This window comes from Gallinula chloropus (assembly GCF_964237585.1).
Source record: "Gallinula chloropus genome assembly, chromosome: 7".
Lineage (NCBI taxonomy): Eukaryota > Metazoa > Chordata > Aves > Gruiformes > Rallidae > Gallinula > Gallinula chloropus.
This window is the reverse complement of record NC_140092.1, coordinates 12752524-12773655: the sequence shown is the minus strand read 5'-3', so window position 1 is coordinate 12773655 and position 21132 is coordinate 12752524. Positions and strand designations below refer to the sequence as shown.

The following is a 21132-nucleotide window of genomic DNA, read 5'->3' as shown; positions in this document are numbered from 1 at the left end:
CTGAGTGGCTAAGTCTGTAGATCCTGAGAATACTTCAGATCCTGGGTCTGTGTGTGTGCATTGACCACATCCTCATTTCCCATCAAGATAGGAATGCTAGAATGGAGTTTTTATAGAAGAAAAATTGAAAGATGCTAAAAAAATCTGAAATTAAATATTCCATCATTATATAAAATACTTTGGATTTTTACTATATAAAATAATCAAAATTAATTTTTGTTTATGTTTTGATGAAAGTATTTTCATAGAAGTTCAGTAGAACACTTTAACAAATTACCAACTAAATTGTTGTTAAAGGAAATGAATCCCCTACATTTCCTTAGTGGGAGACACAGAATATTTATGTGGAAAAATTAGCTTGTGATTTTAACACTTAAAACAGTTGCCTATTACATACGTGCATATGGGTAGATGCATACACACCCTTAAACTTTTCTGTTTTGGAATTCTCACTTAGAGGCCAGTTTGTCAGGGTAAACAGGAGAGATTGTTGTAGTATGTTTAAATAACAAAATCAGAACTAGGACATGCTTTGAAATGAGAAGGTAATCAAAGTATTCTCCCTCAACCTTTAGTTTTTTCATACATGTTCCTTAGTTCTCTGTGATGAAGGGTTCGATATGTTTCAGTTCCTCTACAGAGTGGGGGTAGGGATAGAAAAGAAGGAAAGCTTTTTCCAGTATTCAGAGTTGTCTCTAAAACTCTGTTTCCCACTTAACTGTGACTTGGCCTTATGAATGCAAAGTGTAGAAACAAGACTGAAGAAGAGTAATTAAAATGTCGGTCAGGTTCTTTCAAAGGCTTGTGACAGTGCCTGTGGATCTTCTTTCATTTATTGTGACACTGCTAGGACAAACGTAGCTGGGGACGGGGGGCAAGATGTGCCTCTGCCACAGCTTTATGTGATGGAAGGTGCGTTGATGTCTTATTCTAACTTTTCTTATTTTTTCCAGACAACTGCTATGTTGCTTTAGTACAGTAACATCAGTTTTCTATTTGTTTCCTGCATTCAAAATATTTTTATACTTTTCAGAACGCTATACATCCATGGGCATACGAAGCTGGATTTCATGGTCTGGTATACTGCAATTGAAAAAGCAGCAGGTACAGATGGTAATGCATTACAAGATCAGCAGCTCAGCAAAAATGATGTTCCTATTATAGTGAACAGCTGTATAGCATTTGTTACACAGTACGGTATGTATAGTGGATTTTATTGAACCTAAGATAATTTGTATAATACTTAAGCCCCCACACCATCAGATCTTATTGAAAATTTTATATATTGCTAAAGGATACACCTTGTTAGCCTTACTGCTGTTTGATATGATGGTGAAGTGTAGTGCTGCACATGTGAGAATGGGCAGTTTGGGGAAATACATCTTGGTAGGTGCCTTTTATAGGTACCTTCCTACTTCAAAAATTGGCTTGTGTGACTGTAGCTTAGTCTTGGGGTCCAGTGGCTCAGTGCAGAACACCTCAGCCATGAAAATAAGCTTTGTGAACCAGGAAAGACTATGGCCTGTGTTGTCAGTGCATCTTTTGGGAAATTGATAATAAATGTGGAGATGAGTTCAGCCATAGAGCTGCTGTTTTTTCAGCATAATTTATATTTCAGTGATTGAAGTTTTGCTGAATAACTTTTGAATATGGCAACACTCTGTTTTGGTAAATAGGTGTGCCTGTGTTACGACTGTTGCCTAAAACCAAAGAGAACCCTCAATATTTCCTAAAATATTTTTAAATCATTAGCAATAGAAGTTATTCTTAGTATAGTTTAAACTGTTTAACAGACTGAAACGTTGTTAAAGTAGGGTAATTATGTCGACCACTCAGAACAACTGCTCCATATGTCTTTTCAATCAAAATTCCATTTCCTAATGTCTTTTAAATAAGCTAGATCCTTATTGAAAAATATGTTTTTTCAAGATCAGCATAACTGAGTTGTCAGGGCCTGGAACAGGCTGCCCAGGGAGGTGGTTGAGTCACCTTCCCTGGACGTGTTTAAAAAAAGGGTGGATCAGGTACTTAGGGATATGGTTTAGCATAAGACAGGAATGGTTGGACTCGATCTTAAAGGTCTTTTCCAACCTTGTGATTCTGTGACACTCTTGGGTCTCACAGCCATTCCTGACAGTAAGAACACAAAGATAGTATCATATTGGTAGTGCTTATGGGCATTACAGGAAAGGTGAATTACAAGAACATAGGACATGCGTTCATAGGATGTGTGGGATGACTTAATTTGACAGGTATATAAGAAAAGCAGAGTCTTGTATAAATACTGTTCTCTTTCAAGAACTGTGGGGAACGCAGGAAATGCCTCTACAAATACAAATTACAGGAGTACACATTGATACCAAAATTCCACATGTGTTTGAAAAATTAAAAGATTTGACTACTCCAGTATGCAGTAATTGAAAGTCATCTTGACTGTACTTTGGACTGTGAACTTTTTTTTTTCCTGATATTTTTCACGTTCAGGAAGACATCAGGCAGCCACTATTCTATTTAACAAGTAAAACCACCAAAGCCTAAAGCTAACTTAAAAAAAGAGTGTTTTCTACTCATGTTGAGGCTTTTAAAAGTTAAATGTTTCAGGTTGGATGAATACAGTAATACTTTACTGAGACTTGAGTTATCAATATGGTGATACTATAGTTGGAGTATCGCTCATGAAATCATCTGTGTTTTGTGTAATACAATACCAGCCATCAAAACCTCTTTCCTTTATTGTGTCTTTTGCAACTATTATTTTAGAAAGTCTTGAAGAGATTTGGGGATTCTGGTCCCAGGCTTGCTTAATATTATGATGTGTATTTTTTGCAAAGAGGTCTGGTTGGGTGAAACAGACTTGGCATTGTTTTTACTAACAAAGCTTATGTGCAAAAGGTCAGGGAGATTTTAGTAGGAAGTACAATGTGTTTGACAGCCAGATGTGCTTTTCATGTAATAATGCTTGAAATTTTTTAAACAATGCTTGATTTTACATCTGTTTATTTTTCTGCCCTATATTTGTGTAACTTTAGGTTTAGGTAGCAAGCAGATCTACCTTAAGAATGGCAATGCTTCCAATGTGGCAGAACTGCTGGAAAGCTTCAAAAAAGATGCAAGGAGTGTTAAACTAAGAGCAGGAAAACATCAGCTTGAAGATGTGACGGATGTATTGAAAAGCTTTCTTTCTCAAATAGATGATGCGCTTCTCACTAAAGAACTGTATCCATTCTGGATCTCTGCATTAGGTAATATATTTGATAACACTCAATACAAAAAAAGTTGTATGCACATTTACACTCTTCAAATTTGGGGGGGTTGTTAATTACTTTCCCTGTGTCAACCTGTGTTGTTTGACAATTGGCAAAACAATCATAGTGAGAAAAAACCTATTTAATGCTTGGCTGCAATAGCCAGAATCAGAGGGGATTTTATCGCCTTTAAGAGGACCAGGATAATAATAATACAAATAGTGGCGTTTACTTGACAATGTGTCTGTAAACAGTAGACCAATATTGCACTGTTGTAATTGGACCACACAAAGTAGGAAGTGATGATTAATATTTTATGGAAGCATTAATGGTAGAAGTCAAGAAATAAATAAACATTAAAGTGGGGAAAAAAATGTGTACTCTGTCTTTTGACCATATGTAAAAGTTTAGTTCTGCAGTGGCAAAATGTGTATGCTGTCATCTTGCATCATAGTTAAATGACACACTTGCTGCTTAAATTCTTCAGATATCTTTCATGAACATTACCACAAAGTTATGCATTAATAATATTAGCCTGCTAACAATGCTTACTTGTTTTTATTTCTTTAGAAAAATTAATTTAATATGAAAGAAAATTTTAAATAACTTCAAGCTGTAACCTGTGATGTATTTAAAACATGAGCTTGTGTGTCTCTATCATTGAAAAGAAAACCATGAGATTACTTATATATTAAGCGATTACTATTACATAAATTATGATGATTTTCACAATGGTCTTACAAACCAGCAATATTTCTATTTGTTTCTTTATGCTAGCATTTACAGACAGTAAAAAACAAATGTTTTATCTCCTGAACTGTGCTATAGAATTGCAGATGATGCGTAGCAATAAGAGATGCATAGCAAAACCTAAGATTGACCATTAATTTCTGCATTAATGCATTGAAATCATATAGGCCTATTTACTGTGTGGTGAGTTTTGGCTTAAAAAAAAATCCTAAAAGCATATTCCCTCCGATTTTGCTTAAGTTCAAACATATGTGTGTTTGCATTGCTTTAGTGTGAATCACTAAAAGTTTGGGAAATTCTGGTATGACTATTACACGTCTTTGACCTTTAACCTCGGTTTCAACAAACTAGAGGAAAAAATACTAAGAATTTATTCACTTACAAGATTGCTCTCATCTTGTCAGAAATCAGAAAAAAAGTTGTTTCGGTAGTAGTTTAGACTTAAGTTAGCTCTTTTGTGAAAGTGCATAATAGTGTTACAGTGATTTAACTTCCTAATTTGACACCGGGGCTAAAATTTTGCTTCAGCTTTACAGCAGAGAATCCTATCCTTTTAATAGTTAAGTGGCACTGGGAGTACTTGTGGGAAGACTAGAACACTTAGGAAGATAGAGTAGAAGACCTTTAAACTGCTAGGGTTTGTTGTTGTTGTTTGTTTATTTTTTCTTCCAATTATCAAAGAAATCAAAACATGGTGCAGTAGTTAGTGAAGAGTTGTGGCAATCAGCTGGAAGAGATGAGAGTTGTTCTCTCAAGCGTCTGAAAACAAAAAAGCACAGAAGCAGAAACAAAGGACTGAGAAGAAAAAGCTAAATAAATAACATTTGCATTGACTTCGCTCGTGCCCTGAGCAGGATTATGCACTGTAGTAACTATGCAGGACAGGGAGCCAGACTGAACTTGAAGGTAAAGAGCTGTGGCTGTGTCACAGGTACTGTAATTCCCAGGACTGGCATTCCTGTCGTTGGCTCTGCCGCTGTTCAAGCTATGCGACTTTGTACAACTCACACCCCCTTTTGCTTTCCTGTTACTGGTGTTCTGTATTTGGATACTTAAAGTACTTTGGGCCTCAATAAGCATTTCCAATAAAAATAAGGACAATTATAAGCTCTTCTCATCTTTTAGAACTCTTAGAAGTACATTTGCGCTTGTGCGTACACAGATGCACTTAAAGGTTCACACACAAACTAGGGGTGAAATATCCTCTGAGAGGCAAAGCAATTGCTATCCTGGGATTTAGTTTTAAACTGTATCAAATGCTGCTTGAATATAGAACTGTCCCTCTTTATTGCTGGTACCATTTCCCTGAGCTGGTGTTCAACAGTAGACCGTCAGTGTTGCATTTATGAAGAAGAGCTTGATTGGGCAAATTGTAATTTTAAATGGTTGATGATGCAGTGTATTAAATGAGAATCGCTGTTGGTTTTAGTAGGCTTTGTTACTAATGCTCAATGATTATTATTTTCCGGCAGATACACAGAATGAAAAGGAGCGCGTGAGGAAATATGGAGCTTTTATTCGGACGCTTCCACTAGTCAATAGGGCAACTTTGGCTGCTTTAATTGAACATCTTTACAGGTCAGTGCAAATGACTCACTGCAGCAGAGAAATTCTTGTAATGGGTTCTCGATACAACTTCACTAGAAAGGAAATGTGGCTTGTTATACTAACTAGTAAGCATCAAAAGCTTGCACAGTTGTGACGATTAATTATATTTGATAGTCTTTAATTTCTAATATGTTTTTTCTTTGGCTGTATTTTTAGCAGTAGTTATATATAAATGTCAATGGAATGGAACAGCCTTACAGGCAAGACAGGGCTGTCAGTGTATGTGTCCAAGTAGGGTAATTTTTGATGTAGGTTCTTTATAAGAACTCATTTTACTCCAAATCTGCTAGTCTTCCAGTGGGTTGCTGCAAATGGTTCTTGAAATTAAGATTTTTTTTTTTCAGGCAAAATGTCTGTCTCCACAATCTGTATTGCACATAATAGCTTTGAGAATTAGTTACCCTTCCTGGTTTTCATCAGTGCTTCATTTTGTAACTGAAGTAGTGGTAGAGAACATCCCTAATATAAACTTGTTTAAGCAACAGAAGTGATGTCTTATTCCTACATCAAATAAGCAGCAGCAAATGTATAAAAAAAAATGTGACTTGGATGATTGTGCAGTGTCATGGCTAAATAGTAATGGTTTATATTATCTATTGAACAAGTAAAGTTATATTCCTGATAAATTGCAGTGGGTAGAGAATCTCTTTATGGGATATTGTGTTCAGAAATTACATTACATGGCCAGGTACATTGCAGATGTCCTTTAAAAAATGTTTATGTTATTATTAAATCAACTGGTACCATTACTGGGATAAATATTATAGTAAGAATTGCATTTAATGATGTTTCTAAGCATATCCAGTTCAGATATATCAATATGCTGTTATATCTGTTCTGAAAGTAGTTTGAATTCATGTGTATAACAGCTACAATTCTGTGATACTTTAAAGTGTTTACTTTTAAAGAGAACACATTATGTAAATAGAAGTGATATGAAAACTTCAGCACAAAAACAGAAACTGAGAAGGATCTCATTTCTTTCCACCCTCTGGTCTGATCATAGATCATAAGTATGTAGGATATACTTGTGTAATGTACTATAGTGAAGCCGTATTTAACATTGGTGGAACCTCACCTTGAGTATTGTGTGCAGTTCTGGGCCCCACGATTTAAGAAGGCTGGGAAGGTCTCTGAATGCATCTAGAAGGCAAAAAAGCTGGTGGAGGAGGTGGAAGGCATGTCCTATGAGGAGTGGCTAAGGACACTGGGCTTGTCTAAGCGGGAGAAGAGGAGGCAGAGGGATGACCTCATTGCTTGCTGCAGCTTCCTGAGGAAGGGAAGTGAAGAGGGGGATGCTGAGCTCTTCTCCCTGGAATCTAGTGATAAGACATGTGGGAAGGGTTCAAAGCTGCCACCGGGTAGTTTAAGACTTGACATTAGGAACATTTCTTAACCTAGATGTTGCCAAATTTAAGAACAGATTTCTTAAAGAGGTGGTTGATGCCCCAAGCCTGTCAGGGTAAACACTGGCAGGACATTTGGACAATGCCCTTAACATGCTTTCACTTTTGGTCAGCCCTGAAGTGATCAGATTGGATGATTGTTTTAGTTCCCTTCAACCAAACCATTCTAGTTTTAATCCATTCTAAATAATTTTGCTATCCCTTGAGATTCAGATAGAAAATATTAGGTTTAATTTCTGTAATGAGATGTGAGATAAAGAATATGAAGAAATAAATAAATAATGTTGGATTTCTTTCATTGCATTTAATGTAATTATTCATTTTGAAATGCACTCCATATTCTGTAGAGGAACATTATTTAAAAAAAATAGAGTGAAACCTTCTAAACATGATTTGTTTTTCCTTCAACAGGGTGCAGAAGTGTTCTGAAATCAATCATATGAACCCTCACAATCTAGCCATGGTGTTTTCCTCATGCTTATTTCAAACTAAAGGCCAAACTAGTGAAGAAGTCAATGTAATTGAAGATCTAATTAAAAATTACGTGCAACTTTTTGATGTAGGTACTTTTATATCAAAGTGTTCGAATTGCTCAGCTGTTAGACGTGATAAAATATAGAAATCCTAAAGATGGTCTTGCTATTAGTTACACTCTCTGAGGATTTGATGGCATTTTGAACTCTTAATTCAGTGGACAGTGGCCTTTGCTTTAAATTTTATTTCCCAGCTAGCTTAGCATGTGTACGAAAGACTACATGTTACCAAAATGGTGCACGTTTTTCTTGCTGATGCAAGCATACCAGTTCTATTCAGATTTTATGGACCTGATCAGAACCAGAGCATGGAAGAATTCTGCATTCTTAATCTCCCAGTGGTGGTTACACCAAAGACTATAGAGAAAGGGTTTGCTTCCTTTGGCCTAGAGGGAACTTTAAACCTAACTGGACAGAAAAGATACCTCTTGGAGTAATTTGCTTTATGTGTTTTGGTTTAGAATTTACTGTGCCACTGTAACATTGTTTGGCAGTTTTTCATGGAGACCTCTCTCTTCTAACATGTATTTGGTAAAGTTTATTCTAACGTATCCCATCAGTGAAGTGCTGCTTCTGACTGATAAATTATTTTGCATACCTGCTTCTATTCGAACAAGATTAAGTGTATTGTTAATTGTAATAATATTTACTGGTTTTGCATAATTATTATTAGCTAGTTAGATGTAAGCATTCCTTTATTTAAATTTGTATTTATCTTAGTTTCTTATATTAAATTAGTGTTGCCTAGCTTCTGTTGTAATTTTTATATTAGTTTGGAAATGTTCATTAATTGATGAAAATCACCCATTTTAAACAGATCAATGAAGACCAAGTCAAACAAATGGATATAGAAAACAGCTGTATTACCAGGTGGAAAGACACTCAAGTAAGTGTCAAATGTCAACTGGTATGTAAACAATTTTAACAAAGACTATTTTGTTTACAGGTTTTTATACCTAGATTTCTAAATGTAAATTTCTAACTCTATATACTCACCACTGTTGTTAACTACAGAGCTGAGGGAAATAAAATAGGAGGCGTAAAATAATAAAGCAAAAAAGTTCTGTGTAAAGCATACTGTGGAATTATGTTCTGGCCTTAGCACTGCGATAAATTAAGTTGTTACATGCTTTTACTATGCTTCATAAATTCTACTAGAAGGAAATGGTCAAAATTTGCAAGTGATGGCCAGGATTTTTTATTTTAAACAGGCATGTTAAATATCTGTAAGTCTATATTAATACTTCTTTTTCATGAGTTTTGGGTATAAATGCCTCTCTTCATTAGTTGTCCATTTTTGGAGTTTTAAACATCTGAATCTTTAGCTGCATCCTGTTTTTTGACCATTGTAGAGCCCCAACACAAAAATATTATTTGGGGAAGCTTTGGATGCATACTGAAGATCAAACTGAATTTCAGGATACAGTACAAGAAAATGTGAGGGCTTATGTCACTTATTATCATCTTGAGTTGGTCTCTTGAATACCTTCAGAGTTTAAGAAACAGTGAAGTGATAGCATGTTTCACTGTCTGAATGGTATTTATGTACAGTCCTAATTAAAGCAAAAATTGGAAGTTTCATACCGCTACTAAGGTGGCTGAATTAAGAGAGGTAAAAGGAAATGCAGGGGGCTTAAAAGCTTTTTCAGAAATCTGAAGTGGAGACGCTTTCAGTGATTTTTTGAGCTTATAGGGCTTTAGAAACTAATAGAAAGCTAGCAGGAAAAAAAGATCTATAATGCTATGCCTGTTGGCTGCCTTCCCCCTTTCAGCAACAGTGTTAAGGTACATTGTAAGCCATCATTAAGAAGACAGGGTCTTGGAAATACATGTTGAAATTGCATGTTCTGTGAATTGCTATGTGGAGTTTTATTTTTATCTTGTATTCCCTTATTGCCTGGATCAGAGTAGCATGAAGTTTTCTGACCATAATGACCTACTGTGAATGTGCATATAGAAGGTACAACGCCTGTTTCCTCCTTTTTGGTGCCCGGTGGGGAGTGACCAAGTCATTGGAAAGCAATTTAAAGCTTAATTTTGGTGTCTGTCTTGCAGAATGGAAATATCTGCCTTGGTAATGGCAAAAAAATCCCCAAATTTTATATACCTAAGAGCATTCTGCAAGGCAGGTATTGAAGTACCTTTAATGAAACTTAATTCTGAGGTTCATGCACATCTTGATTACAGGATAAAGTTTTGAAGTTGAAGGTAGTGAAAGTGTATAGGCTTAAATACATTATTTTCTGTGGTTTTAGAAGAAAACCCGATGCTATTTAGATTTTTCCAGGCAAGTCTGGAAGCCTTAATGGTTAAATGTTTGTATCTCCCTAATTCTTCCAGAAGGTGATACAAGAGGAATGTTGTGAGTATAGAAAGACATAGTGGAGACATTCACATTAGTTAGGGAGGAAAAAAAATGTAGAAAGGAAAATGAAAAGTGGCTGAAGGATTGAATATTGTGGTAGTAACTGCTGGCTAGGTGATTGTGCTGAAAACTGAAGCTGGGAAGATTGTGGAGAAGACTTGAAGTGGTTTTGTTCTGTATTTGTTGCACCACACTGGCATTATGAGGTATATTGTGTTCAAAAACATAAAGACAGAGACTTGCTTTTGTGTTTTTTAGGTAAAAGTCTAGTTTTTCTAAAATGGGTAAGTTTTTTTTATTAAAAAGCACCCAGTGCCTGAAACGCTAGTCTACCAAATGTTAAACTTCATAATAAAACCGGAACCTTCATGAATAATGGGGCCTGTTTGGACTGGTTTCTATTGGAGTCTCTAGGTTGTTGGGAGGCAGAGTTGTAGAAAGATTGAACTGTGATTTCACCTGTTCTTATCTTACTCTCAGTAAGGCCTCTAGCATTAATAATAATCTTTCTGAATTAATGATTATACCTACTGTGTTAATAGACTCTGGCTTGATTCTCATAACACACATGACTAAGCTCTAAATTCTTTATAAAAAATAGTAATAGCACTTTAAACTTAAAATCTGCTGCCTCATCACAGAACTGTCATAGATTCATAGAATAGCTCAAATTGGAAGGGACCTGGAAGGATCCCACTCCTCATAGGACTACAAGATAATTGAGAATGGTGTTAGCGCCATCAGTGAGATTCCTCATGAGTCAGACCTCATGAACTTACGTACATCTAGTTTGTTTAAGTGCACCTTAACCTGATCCTTCTCTGAGGGTGATCTTCCTTGCTCCAGACCTTCCCTCTGGTTTCAAGGGCCTGGGATTCCTGATGGTCAGTCTTATCAGTAACGACTGATACAAAGAAAGCATTGAGTAACAGGCTCTTCTGCGTGATTTGTCCCCTGACCATCGGTGAGCCCATGTTTTCCCTAGTCTCCCTTTTGCTGTTTTATGTTAGAATCTTTTCCTGTTGCCCTTTGCATCTCTTGCAAGCTTCAATTTAGGGTTGTTCTTGGTCTTTCTAACCTCATTCCTGCACAATGGGACAGTAACTATGCACTTTTCTTGGGTCATCCACCCCTGCTTCCATCACTTCTGCTTCATTTGTACATCTGAGTTCAGTCAGGAGCTCTTTGTTCATCCATCCATGCCTCAAAGATAGAAAGGGATGATTTACAGTGCTTTATAGTACTTAAAATTAGGAAGGCAGCAGTGAAAAGGCCTCTTATTTTATTAGGTGGTATGCAACTGTCAAATTTGTTCTCATTCTTTCTTAACACATTGCTAGAAATGACTACTCTAGTTTCAGAGAGAATGCTTGTACAAGTAGAGCTTCGAAAATGTCCGAGAATGAAGTTGGGCACTGTGGCATTCTAAAATTGTGTATGTGAAGTGATTCCAGATTCCTGCTTGGAAAACACAAAATCTTAATATTTATTCAGTACATAATTTGTGTGCTTTGAGGAAAATGGTAATTGAGCTACTGGAATTTATTAATTAATCTTTGTTGATATTGTATATGAAGACATGATGCAATGCTCTGTGTTTGGGTTAGAAAATGCTTTCAGGTCTTATCAAATCATTGGCATCTTTACTCTGTGTGGCATTTCCTGGAAAAAGACCTACGGGAAGTCAAGATAAGGAAATATGAATTCAGGAGACCTTAGTTGTTTGGAAGCACTTGCCCCAGACACAATGGCTTTTTTCTTTTTAGCTTTCTAAACAAGCAATGGACAATAGAACAAAACTTCTACCTTTTAATGGTTGATAAATTGAAGTTTGAAATGCTTTTAAGAATAGGGACTGCATTCTCTCTGTCTTGTCTGTCTATTACCCCTTGAATGTAACAACTGAGGAACGGAGTCTTCAAAAGCCTGACTGTCTGTGGGAATTTGATTGTGACTATGGCTTTTTTCCCCCCTCTGAATTAGGCTGTGGAATGCTTTCTGCCAATTGCCATTTTTCTAAAGTAGACATGACTAATGTAAAAAGCATTTCGTTTAAAAATATATTTTTCTGAAACACCATGTGCAGATAACATGTGAAATGTGTGAATGTCTTGTACGTGGGACCACTTCATTGCACAATGGGCTAATTCTGATCAAAGATGGTGCACTTGCTATTATTTCAAACTTTTTATGGTGTGAAGCCCACCAGCATGAATGATTGGCAAGTTATGCCTCAAGCAGTGACAATTTAGAATTTTGTGAAGAATCCTTTTGATTTAATATCTGATAGTCTATCATCATTGCATTAAAACATGAATATTTGTGGGAAAATGAGTGGTGTGGTTATATTTGAGTACATAAGGTGCTACAGTAGTACCACCTCCAAGTTGGTGATGCAGAATGCTCAGATAAGAACAACTGAACCAAATTTCTACTGAAGGCCTGGAAGTTCTCAATTCTGAAATGTCACTAAAGTTCCATTCCAGGTGTCACTTCATTAGTTGCTCTTCATTTTCTGTCCACCATATACTTACGCCAGCTGTTTCTATTTGCTGCTGTAATTTACATCACATTTTCTCTCCATACGGTTGTTTATATGAGCCCAGTGGAAATCAAATGTCAGCTTCATTCTTATATTCAACCTTTTTCTGTAATATCATCTGAAAAGCAAATTTTGCAACTAAATGAGTTTTTCAAGTCTGTGCCACTGTAATTAAGCAGCTTTCTTCAAAGTAGCTTTGTAACGTTTTTTCCTCACAAATGTTTCCATTAGTTTTCTATTCTCAGAGGCTAAACTAACTTTAAAGTTGCCGTTTTTCAGAATGTTAATGCTCTTTAAAATTGACTGCTGTCATTTATTTTTCTCTAGAAATGTAGTTTTAGCTTCTGTAAATTAGTCAAAATGTATCCCAAAGCTCTCCTGTTCCTATAATTTTCTCTATGTCTTATTCTGTATATGATGCAGCATTTTTTACTTTTCTTAACCTCTGTCTCTGTTTGAAGTAACATGTAGATATCAAGCATCACTATGAATACTGTTCTCAAAATTAAGCCATACATTGTTATTCTTAATTTTAATTTGATTATTCTTTATAATGGAATGAAATGTCCATTTTTCTGCCTTATTTTTTTTCTTCTTGTCTTTGATCATCACCATGTGTTTACTTTTACAACATATCTTTGGTAATCGGATTAATTACAATCTTCTGAAGATGCTATGACTATACTGCAACGGAAGTAGAACAGGCAAAATGTGAGACATTTTTAACTTTAAAAAGTTCTTGTCCACCAAGATAATTATATTGCCATGGTTGAGCAAAACTTATTATGATGAAAAATACTAAATTCATTCTCGTGATTCATTCTTCTCTTTCTCCTTGATTGTAAAATGCTGGATTTATTTGTTTCCCAATTTGAAAATTTCATGTTGTTAAATATGCTTAAGTTATGTTAGTCCGTGTTGACTATATAAAATTATTACATATTATGTAATAAACTTATTTATAATATAATTATTCCACATTTAGATAGAGATTGGTGTCAAGAGCATTTGTTTTAGTTCTTTTTTTTTAAAGAAAAAGTTAATTAAGTTTCCATTGTGATTATTAATCATAAATGTAGTCTTACGAGTAATTTCTTACTGTCGGGATATGTACATATGGTTATATGACAGGAATATCCTGTTGTGTGTAATTTTCTCTCACACTTTCCATTTACACATTTCTGGTTGGGGTTCCTGACCTGTCTTTTTCATGGTATTAAATTCTGTTCCTCTCTCTTGGCTCTGAAGTGAGTCTGGCTAACCTCTAAATCAGAGCTATGATTCTGGCAGATTGAGATACTAAGGTACACTCGTGTAAAGTGTATTCATTCTGTTTGATATGATTAACCAGGGTTTGGATTTTCCTTCTGAATTTGTGAATAGTTGCTGGTTTTTTTCTTACCCTAGTCAAATAAAAGTGAAGGTAGTGTGGTTTTTCCCATTAGAGTCAATGTTTGGACTAATTTTGTAGATAAGTGGTGGAAAAAAATATTGAGTTCAGTAGGTTGTAGCACATCTACTAGATAATAATTGTACTTCCCTGATTTAAGTGGATATTTAAAGTATTTCTAAGAGAGACTAATTTTTTTTTCCCAATTCTTTTGTTTCAGGTTTCCCAGGCTGGAGATTTGCTTATTGAGGTTTATGTGGAAAGAAAAGAGCCCGACTGTAGTATTATAATCAGGGTTAGTATATAAAAGTGATACAGTGTTTTTACTGAGCACTTTCTTGTGAAGTGTGCTAAGGTTATTTTCTTTTTTTTTTTTTTACGTAATTTCATAAAGGAAGTTTGAATTTATATCTATTACTGTTCTTTTCAATTACTGTTTAAAAATTTTCTGTGTTGCCTAAATTTTATAAAAACTTCTTATGTTTTTTTAAGGGGGAAGTTATAATACAATTTCTAAAAGGAGGCATCCTCTTTTAGTTCTTCTGCAATATACAGTGGTACGGATTTTCGCAGCTGTACAGGTGCAACATACAAGAACACTTACAAGTACCCAGTGAATGCTGCTTTTACTCAATAGTACAAGGCCATTTAAATGACCTTCCTCCTGATTTTTCTTCTTGCCAATGTCTGTGTGCTTTCCTTGAGTGCTAAGAAACTTGATGCTTGTTCCTTACTATAATTGAGGTTTTTCAGCCTTATATCTGAGTGCATTTTAAACACACTTGTCTCCATGTAGTAGTGCTGTATTGTTTGGATGCTGAGGGGAAAAAAAATAATTTCGGTAATGGCAAAGGACAGGTATTTTTAAGGAGGAGGTAGAAAATTTAAAATTTAAGGCAATTTTTTTTTAATGCTATACCACTCTGTTTTCTTTTTGCTCTGTTCAGTATATGACTCATACACTTGTATTTTTATATATACATGGTATGTGGCATACAGAAATACATGTACGTAAGACATGCTTTTTTAATAGTACTAAAAATGGATATATGGATTGCTAAGATTTAAAAAATGGTATTCCTGTAATATTTACCTTCCCGTACTCAAGAAAATATATTGAGGTTGTTTAGTTTTCCTCCTAGTTTTCAAAGGTAGAGAAAAGTAATTTCAAGTTACCAAATTCAGTCAGCTAAACATTATAACTTCGATTTCATAGAACAAAGTAAGGAAAGCATGCTGGAGTCTGGCATCTTAGGAGTTTCCAACTCACTCTATCTGCCTGTTTGGGGGAGTTTTGAGTCGATTGCAGAGAGGAAGATTTTGGGGAAAAAAAAAAAACCCAAACCAGAAATCAGTAATTGTAATATATTATAAACTGACTCAATTTTTATTACAGGTATCACCTTTGACGGAAGCAGAAGAATTAACTAATGATGTTTTAGCAATCAAAGACATAGTTCCTAACAAAGATGATATCTGGGCTGCCTTTGAAGTACTTGAAAATGGAGAACTAGGTTAGTGACACTTAAACTTATTCATGTTCATCAAATTTTATTAACTTTATTTTTAAATACTTAATCAAAGGCTTAGTTAAAGACTTATTAAAAGACTAATAAAAATGAAAAACTATGTTTTGTTCCATTGTTTTACATTTGGTTACTGGGGCACCTGCATGATTTCTTTCTACACTTTGCCAGAAATGTGATGAATTGATTTAAAATGCTTATAAATTGAGGGCTGAAAAAATGGTCTTTGTACTACTCTGCTTTGCAGTTCATTAGACATCACTGTAGAAAAGTAGGTCTTACCAATAAGTCTCAAAGAAGAAACTTATTTCCATTAGAATGTCAGCAGTTGATTTTGTAAGGAATAATGTTTTTCAGAAATTTAAATGAGAAAATACATGCAATACTTAGGGCAGGGGATCTTTTTATTTAGTCAATTGCTTTATCTGTGTAGATGAAAAGGAGACATAAAGTGTGTCGTCCTGTGTTTATAGCAAGTGGCATTATGGTGTATCTAGCAGAATCTTGAAAGATCTGTTTTACATATGGTTCCACTGCCACCAAGAGCAAATGTCACATGGTTGCAGTATTCATGAACTGTAGAGAGGTTTTCATATTGGGAGTGCTTTATACATGCTGGAGCTTGCACGTTATTTTTAGAGATATTTAAAATATCGTAAAGTAATAATGGTTGGGGTTTGGTGGGGGTTTTTAGCTAAGGCATTGTATTTTGAATACTTTAGTAATGTTATCTGATTTTTTTAAGAATACTTGAGGAGAGAAATATGCTTTCAGTAAAAAGCAACCTCTATTTGCAATTCATTGTAGGTTGCTGCTCACGGTTTTCATGTTACAGAAGTGCACTGTGGACTAGTTTATTTCTGTAGTGAAGAAACCTATTTTCAAGCTTAAAAAAAAAAAAGCATAAAAAAATTGAGAGAACTCAGATTATTGAATATTCCAAAATGGTTTGAATAGTTTTGTTGTATTTGATTTTCAGATGTGCTTGCACTAATCTCTTCAGATTTACTAGTATTCCTTATATACTTATGTCTTGACTTTGGCTGTATCAATAATGAGAATGGAAGTGAATTCTCCCTTTGACTTAAAATAATGATCCTGATCCTTCTTTGCATTTGTGGTCTTGTGCTGATGTTGTGTAGAGTTGTAACAGAGTTCACTTCGAGATTCATAGATGATGGGTGTCAACTGACAAAGAATGCTAGCATCTGTTGTCTTCAGAAGAGTCCTGGTAATTCCTACAAGTAATCTAGCAATACTTTTTCCTTTGATTGAGCAGTCAAAAAATGTCAAAAGAATTTTATATACTTGAATTTTATATGTAACACTTGCAGGCGAATGAAAACTAGATAAACTAGATATGGCCAAGAGGACATGAAAGTAAATACAGATGATAGATCCCCACAGCATCTTCTTGAGATATTTGGGTGTAATGACTAGTGTTTTAGTGTGGGCTAGAAATGTTGTCTGAGCTAATGACTAAAGAAGATCATCAAAATTAAGCTTAATGATACACTACAAGCTGTATATAGGACAATAAATACTAGCAAGTGGTTGGACTGTATCCTACTGAAACAAGAGTTTGTAATGCAAGCTTGAAATGGCATGCCCATATTTTAAAACTCAAAGAAAAACCAAACTAAATAAAATCTAATTCTGCACCTGGCTCAAATCAGTAGAGACTGCTGATGAAATATCTGCTTCATGTTTGGAAGAATCTGTGCATCAGAACAGGCTAAGTGAATTAATAATGTTGAAAAACAAAAATAAAACTACCGCATTTCATAAGAGGCACTTACTCAGGAAGACTCCTGTGGTGCGATAGCTGAATCTAGCACATTTTCAAAAGGCAGAAACACAGAGTAAGTAACAGAGAAAAACAGTCCTGTGCAGTATTTTGTCAGAATGTGACACAAAAGAACTAAAAAAACTGCTTCAGTCTTTGCTACTGGAAGTTGATCTTACTAAGATCATTTAAGAAACACCATTGAACGTTGTTACCTAAGATAATTACAAGTAAGTTGAGATTCTGGCATATAATGACAGAAATAAAGTTTGCTTTTTTGTTTCAAAAATACATTAATGATAAGTGTCTTTCTGATGGAAATGGATTTTCTGCTTGTGTTCCTGCTGTGGTCTGGTACCTGTCTAGTGTGTGGTGGTATTCGGTTGGCTTCACTTAATCCGGAATTTGTATGACTGTTACTTTACTTTTTAAGATATACTGCCCTGAAAATGAACCCTGAGAAGCCAAGAAAATTGAAACTTATATTTTCTAAAAAGTAATTTTCTCCTGATAGTTAATGTTGTTTAAGGTGAAAATGACTGATTTTGGATATTTACCAGCATATGATGACCTAAGAAAAAGGGTAATTGACTGCTTGCTGCTCAAAATACTAAAATTCCAATATTAGAAATCAACTAAATTATTTGCATATAGAAAATTTGAAATAATTGATAATTTTATCTAGCCTAATGCAGAACATTCAATACCATATGCTTTTTCAAAATAGGGTGTTGGGTTTTTTTTTAGTAATTTATGCTTGATGGATAGTTTGTAAATGAGGTGTGTTGCCGGTAAAATAGCTAATGCATTTCAGCATGATGATTTATGTACCGTGTAATCCATAATGACAGATGGTCTTAAATGCAACTATAAATAAAACAGTAGGTGTTTACTCTGGGACTGCTGGTGTTCTAGGATGATGTGGTGATTTGCCAGTGTTTCCTGCCTTTGATTTGTGAAGTTCTTCTCCTTAAAATGGATTTTTCTCTTGTACAAAGGCAACAAGTTGTTTCCACTCTCGTCACATCAGAGTCCACAGTTTCAGAGAAGCTGAAAAGGAATTTTCAAGTTTGACCATTGAAAACAAAAGGGCCAGAATAAATGGTGTTATAAAGCAGGGACTAAGCTGATGTCTACAGAATAGTATTTTTTGTTAGGCTGCTTTGGCATCATGTCTGAATAAGAAGATCCTTCTGTATGTGGTAGAACAAGTCTACAAGTAAGGTAGTAGTTTTTACATCCCAATGCAGCGGTAGGGTTTTTTTCTGTCACTTAAGTGTGCTATTTGTGGCTGCTGCTTTCTGAAGCTCTGGTATTCAGGAAAATATGTTGTGTTAGAGTGTAGTGCTGGACAGTCCCAAAACAGCTGTTGACATTTCATATTCATCTACCCTAGCAGAAATGAAAAATGAGATTATGGTGGCATACTTTTCCTTTCAGTACTCTAGAGACACGGGACTAGACTGCCTGACCCAACATGACCGTGTCACACAGGTGTGACTTTCCTGGAGCTGTACCCAGCTCTGCTCAAGGCCTGACCCACATAAATTGGTATGGAAATTGGAACTCAGAGCTTCTGGAAAAATCTTGCTTTAGAGCTAAAGTAACATTTGGATACATTGCTGTAAGTTGTAGCCTGCAATGCCATCATTAAGGGTCTTGTGCTTTCATGAATTGTAGTAGATATTTACTGCTGAGGAGGTGAAATCCTTTGGGGTAGAGGGGTATAGAGGAAGAATTAGTTGAGGACAACTGTACAGTTGTCTTCTATCCGCATCCGTGTTGCCTTGTATGATACCTCAGGCTGTATAGCACTGCCTGTCTCAGACTTGTGCTTTCTCTGGGAATGCAGATTTAGAGACTATTTGCAAGATCTTCCCTAGTAAGACCACATGCTTTCCCTGCTAGGAAAAGGCATGTTATGAAATCAAGAATCTGTCTCAATCGGTTTTGATCATTACAGACAAAATAGTCTATACCAGTTTCGGGTGTGTGTTTTGGGTTTTTTCTTCCCACTAAAATTGCTCCAAATTCTCTGGGTTTTGATTGCAGAGAACTGGTATCTCTGATTATTCATTCTTGTATTGAGTCTAGACCAGTGAGGTCCAGTATAGCTGCAGGTCTCAGCTCTCTTTTATCATACTTAGGTATGCCCTGTGATAGCTACTAACTTCTGTATTTAGTTTGAAAGCAGTGTTCTAGTGTCTTTGCATTAAGAAAATATTCATAACTAAATACAAAAGTGTCATTGAATGTTTTACTACTGCTTGTTTAATTTGCTACTCATTATCTACGCAGACCCCGCTGGCAAAGGTGTTGCTGCGGGAAGTCAGTGAAGTGCCTAATCGTCTTGTTATGAAAGCAGTGGTTTTGTTCTATAGCTCAAAGAGAATGAGACAGTGTTCTGTATAGGCATATGTCACTTGTAAGGGCCTCCAATCTTCTTGTTTTGTTTGGGGTTTTTTGGGTTTTATTATTTCAATCTCATGTTTTGTTTGTTTTGGTTTTTTTTTTTTTTCATCTGGCATTTTTCAGAGCGCCCGCTGCATTATACAGAGAATGTACTAGAACAAGTTCTGCACTGGAGTTCACTACCAGAGCCTGGCACTGCATATCTGATAATAAAGAGATTTCTAACGGCTGACATGATAAAACTCTACAGTGGTACGTATCTTTTTTAAAAAATTAGGTATTCCATGTGGGGAATACCAGCTGTTTAACTGGGGCAAAGTGTCCCAGAACATCTGAATTACTACTGCTTTATAAAAGTTACTGACTTACTGAGGGTTGCGCTGACTTCCTTTTAAAACATAGAAGTTATGGATGTTCTTGTTTGTACAAACTATAAGCTCTCACATTCAACCACAAAAGTATACAGAAAGTGTGCATTCAGTTCACAGTTTATGAACTTCTGTCAAGCCTGAGACTGCTCTTTTATCCATAGTGAAGGTCTACACAGTCCATCCACATATATACTACACTATACGCTCTCTCTGCAAACTATATATATATATAGTTTGTATACACAATAATTATATATATACACACAAAGTATGTTTTATGCCAATAGTTATTTCTGTTGTATAATCCAATGCCTCCGAACTACAAAGCTGGTTTGGATGATGTACTGAAGCAACTGAATGACTTCAAGTATGTGGCCTTTAAAAAGGATAAGGAATTTAGATCTGACACTTGAAAGGAAATATAGCTCAAATATACAGTGGAAAAACATGATTTAGAATTTGTCCCAGTCCTGTTTTGTTTTTTGCGGTTTTTTTACATAATACTTGGATTTAAGTCTCCTGTGTAATAATATGCAGTGTTTGCTTTAAGGTAAGCAGGAGTTTAGAAATTAAATGTGTCCAAAAATTAATATCCTGTAATTTCAAACAGGTGAAATCCTTTATGCTGTCACTGTAAAACAGTTCCTGGTGACGCATGATGCCGGGTTTAATGCCTGTCTGGTTTTATCTAATGAGTTATTCAAATATATTTTTTCTTTTCCTCTCTTCCCCATCCACAGAGGTCTTATTCTCTCCATCTCTATGTCTCTTCTGTCTTGATTTCAAGTAGAAGTTACTCTATTATGCTTATTTTTCTGAAAATTTGTCTCACCATACTTTATTCCTGTAAAAGCATATTCCACACTTATGAACCAACCTTAACAGATATGGTATTTGTGTCATTTGTATTTGAGTTTCACTGTCTCTAAGCATGTTGTAGCAGATAGTGAATAGAGAGAAATGGCTTACTTCATTGAAAGGTTGATATATGAACTCCCATCACCTCACTCTATGTTGAGGTATAATCAGAAAAGGGAATGGATCGTAAGGATTGTGTGAACCACTGCTCTAAGAAACACATAAGGATTAGAATATCCATGTACCCAGTTGTCTGGCCTTGGCCCATACAGATGGACAACTGGGTGGATGTATGTCTTCCTACTTTGCAGTGGATTTAATAGGATTGTGATCATACTAC

The 21132-nt window shown here is 35.4% G+C and overlaps 1 protein-coding gene across 1 annotated transcript in view; it reads left to right on the top strand.

Moving 5' to 3' along the window:
• ARAP2 (ArfGAP with RhoGAP domain, ankyrin repeat and PH domain 2) overlaps positions 1-21132 on the top strand; it is a gene marked incomplete at both ends in the record, with an annotated part of 118038 nt that overhangs the window by 75906 nt on the left and 21000 nt on the right. Inside the window, 8 exons of the mRNA XM_084266843.1 lie at positions 1034-1197; positions 3030-3242; positions 5468-5573; positions 7421-7568; positions 8360-8428; positions 14060-14134; positions 15236-15353; positions 19687-19815. Of these exons, the coding sequence (XP_084122969.1) occupies positions 1034-1197; positions 3030-3242; positions 5468-5573; positions 7421-7568; positions 8360-8428; positions 14060-14134; positions 15236-15353; positions 19687-19815 (1022 nt within the window). The remainder of the gene's footprint in view (positions 1-1033; positions 1198-3029; positions 3243-5467; positions 5574-7420; positions 7569-8359; positions 8429-14059; positions 14135-15235; positions 15354-19686; positions 19816-21132) is intronic.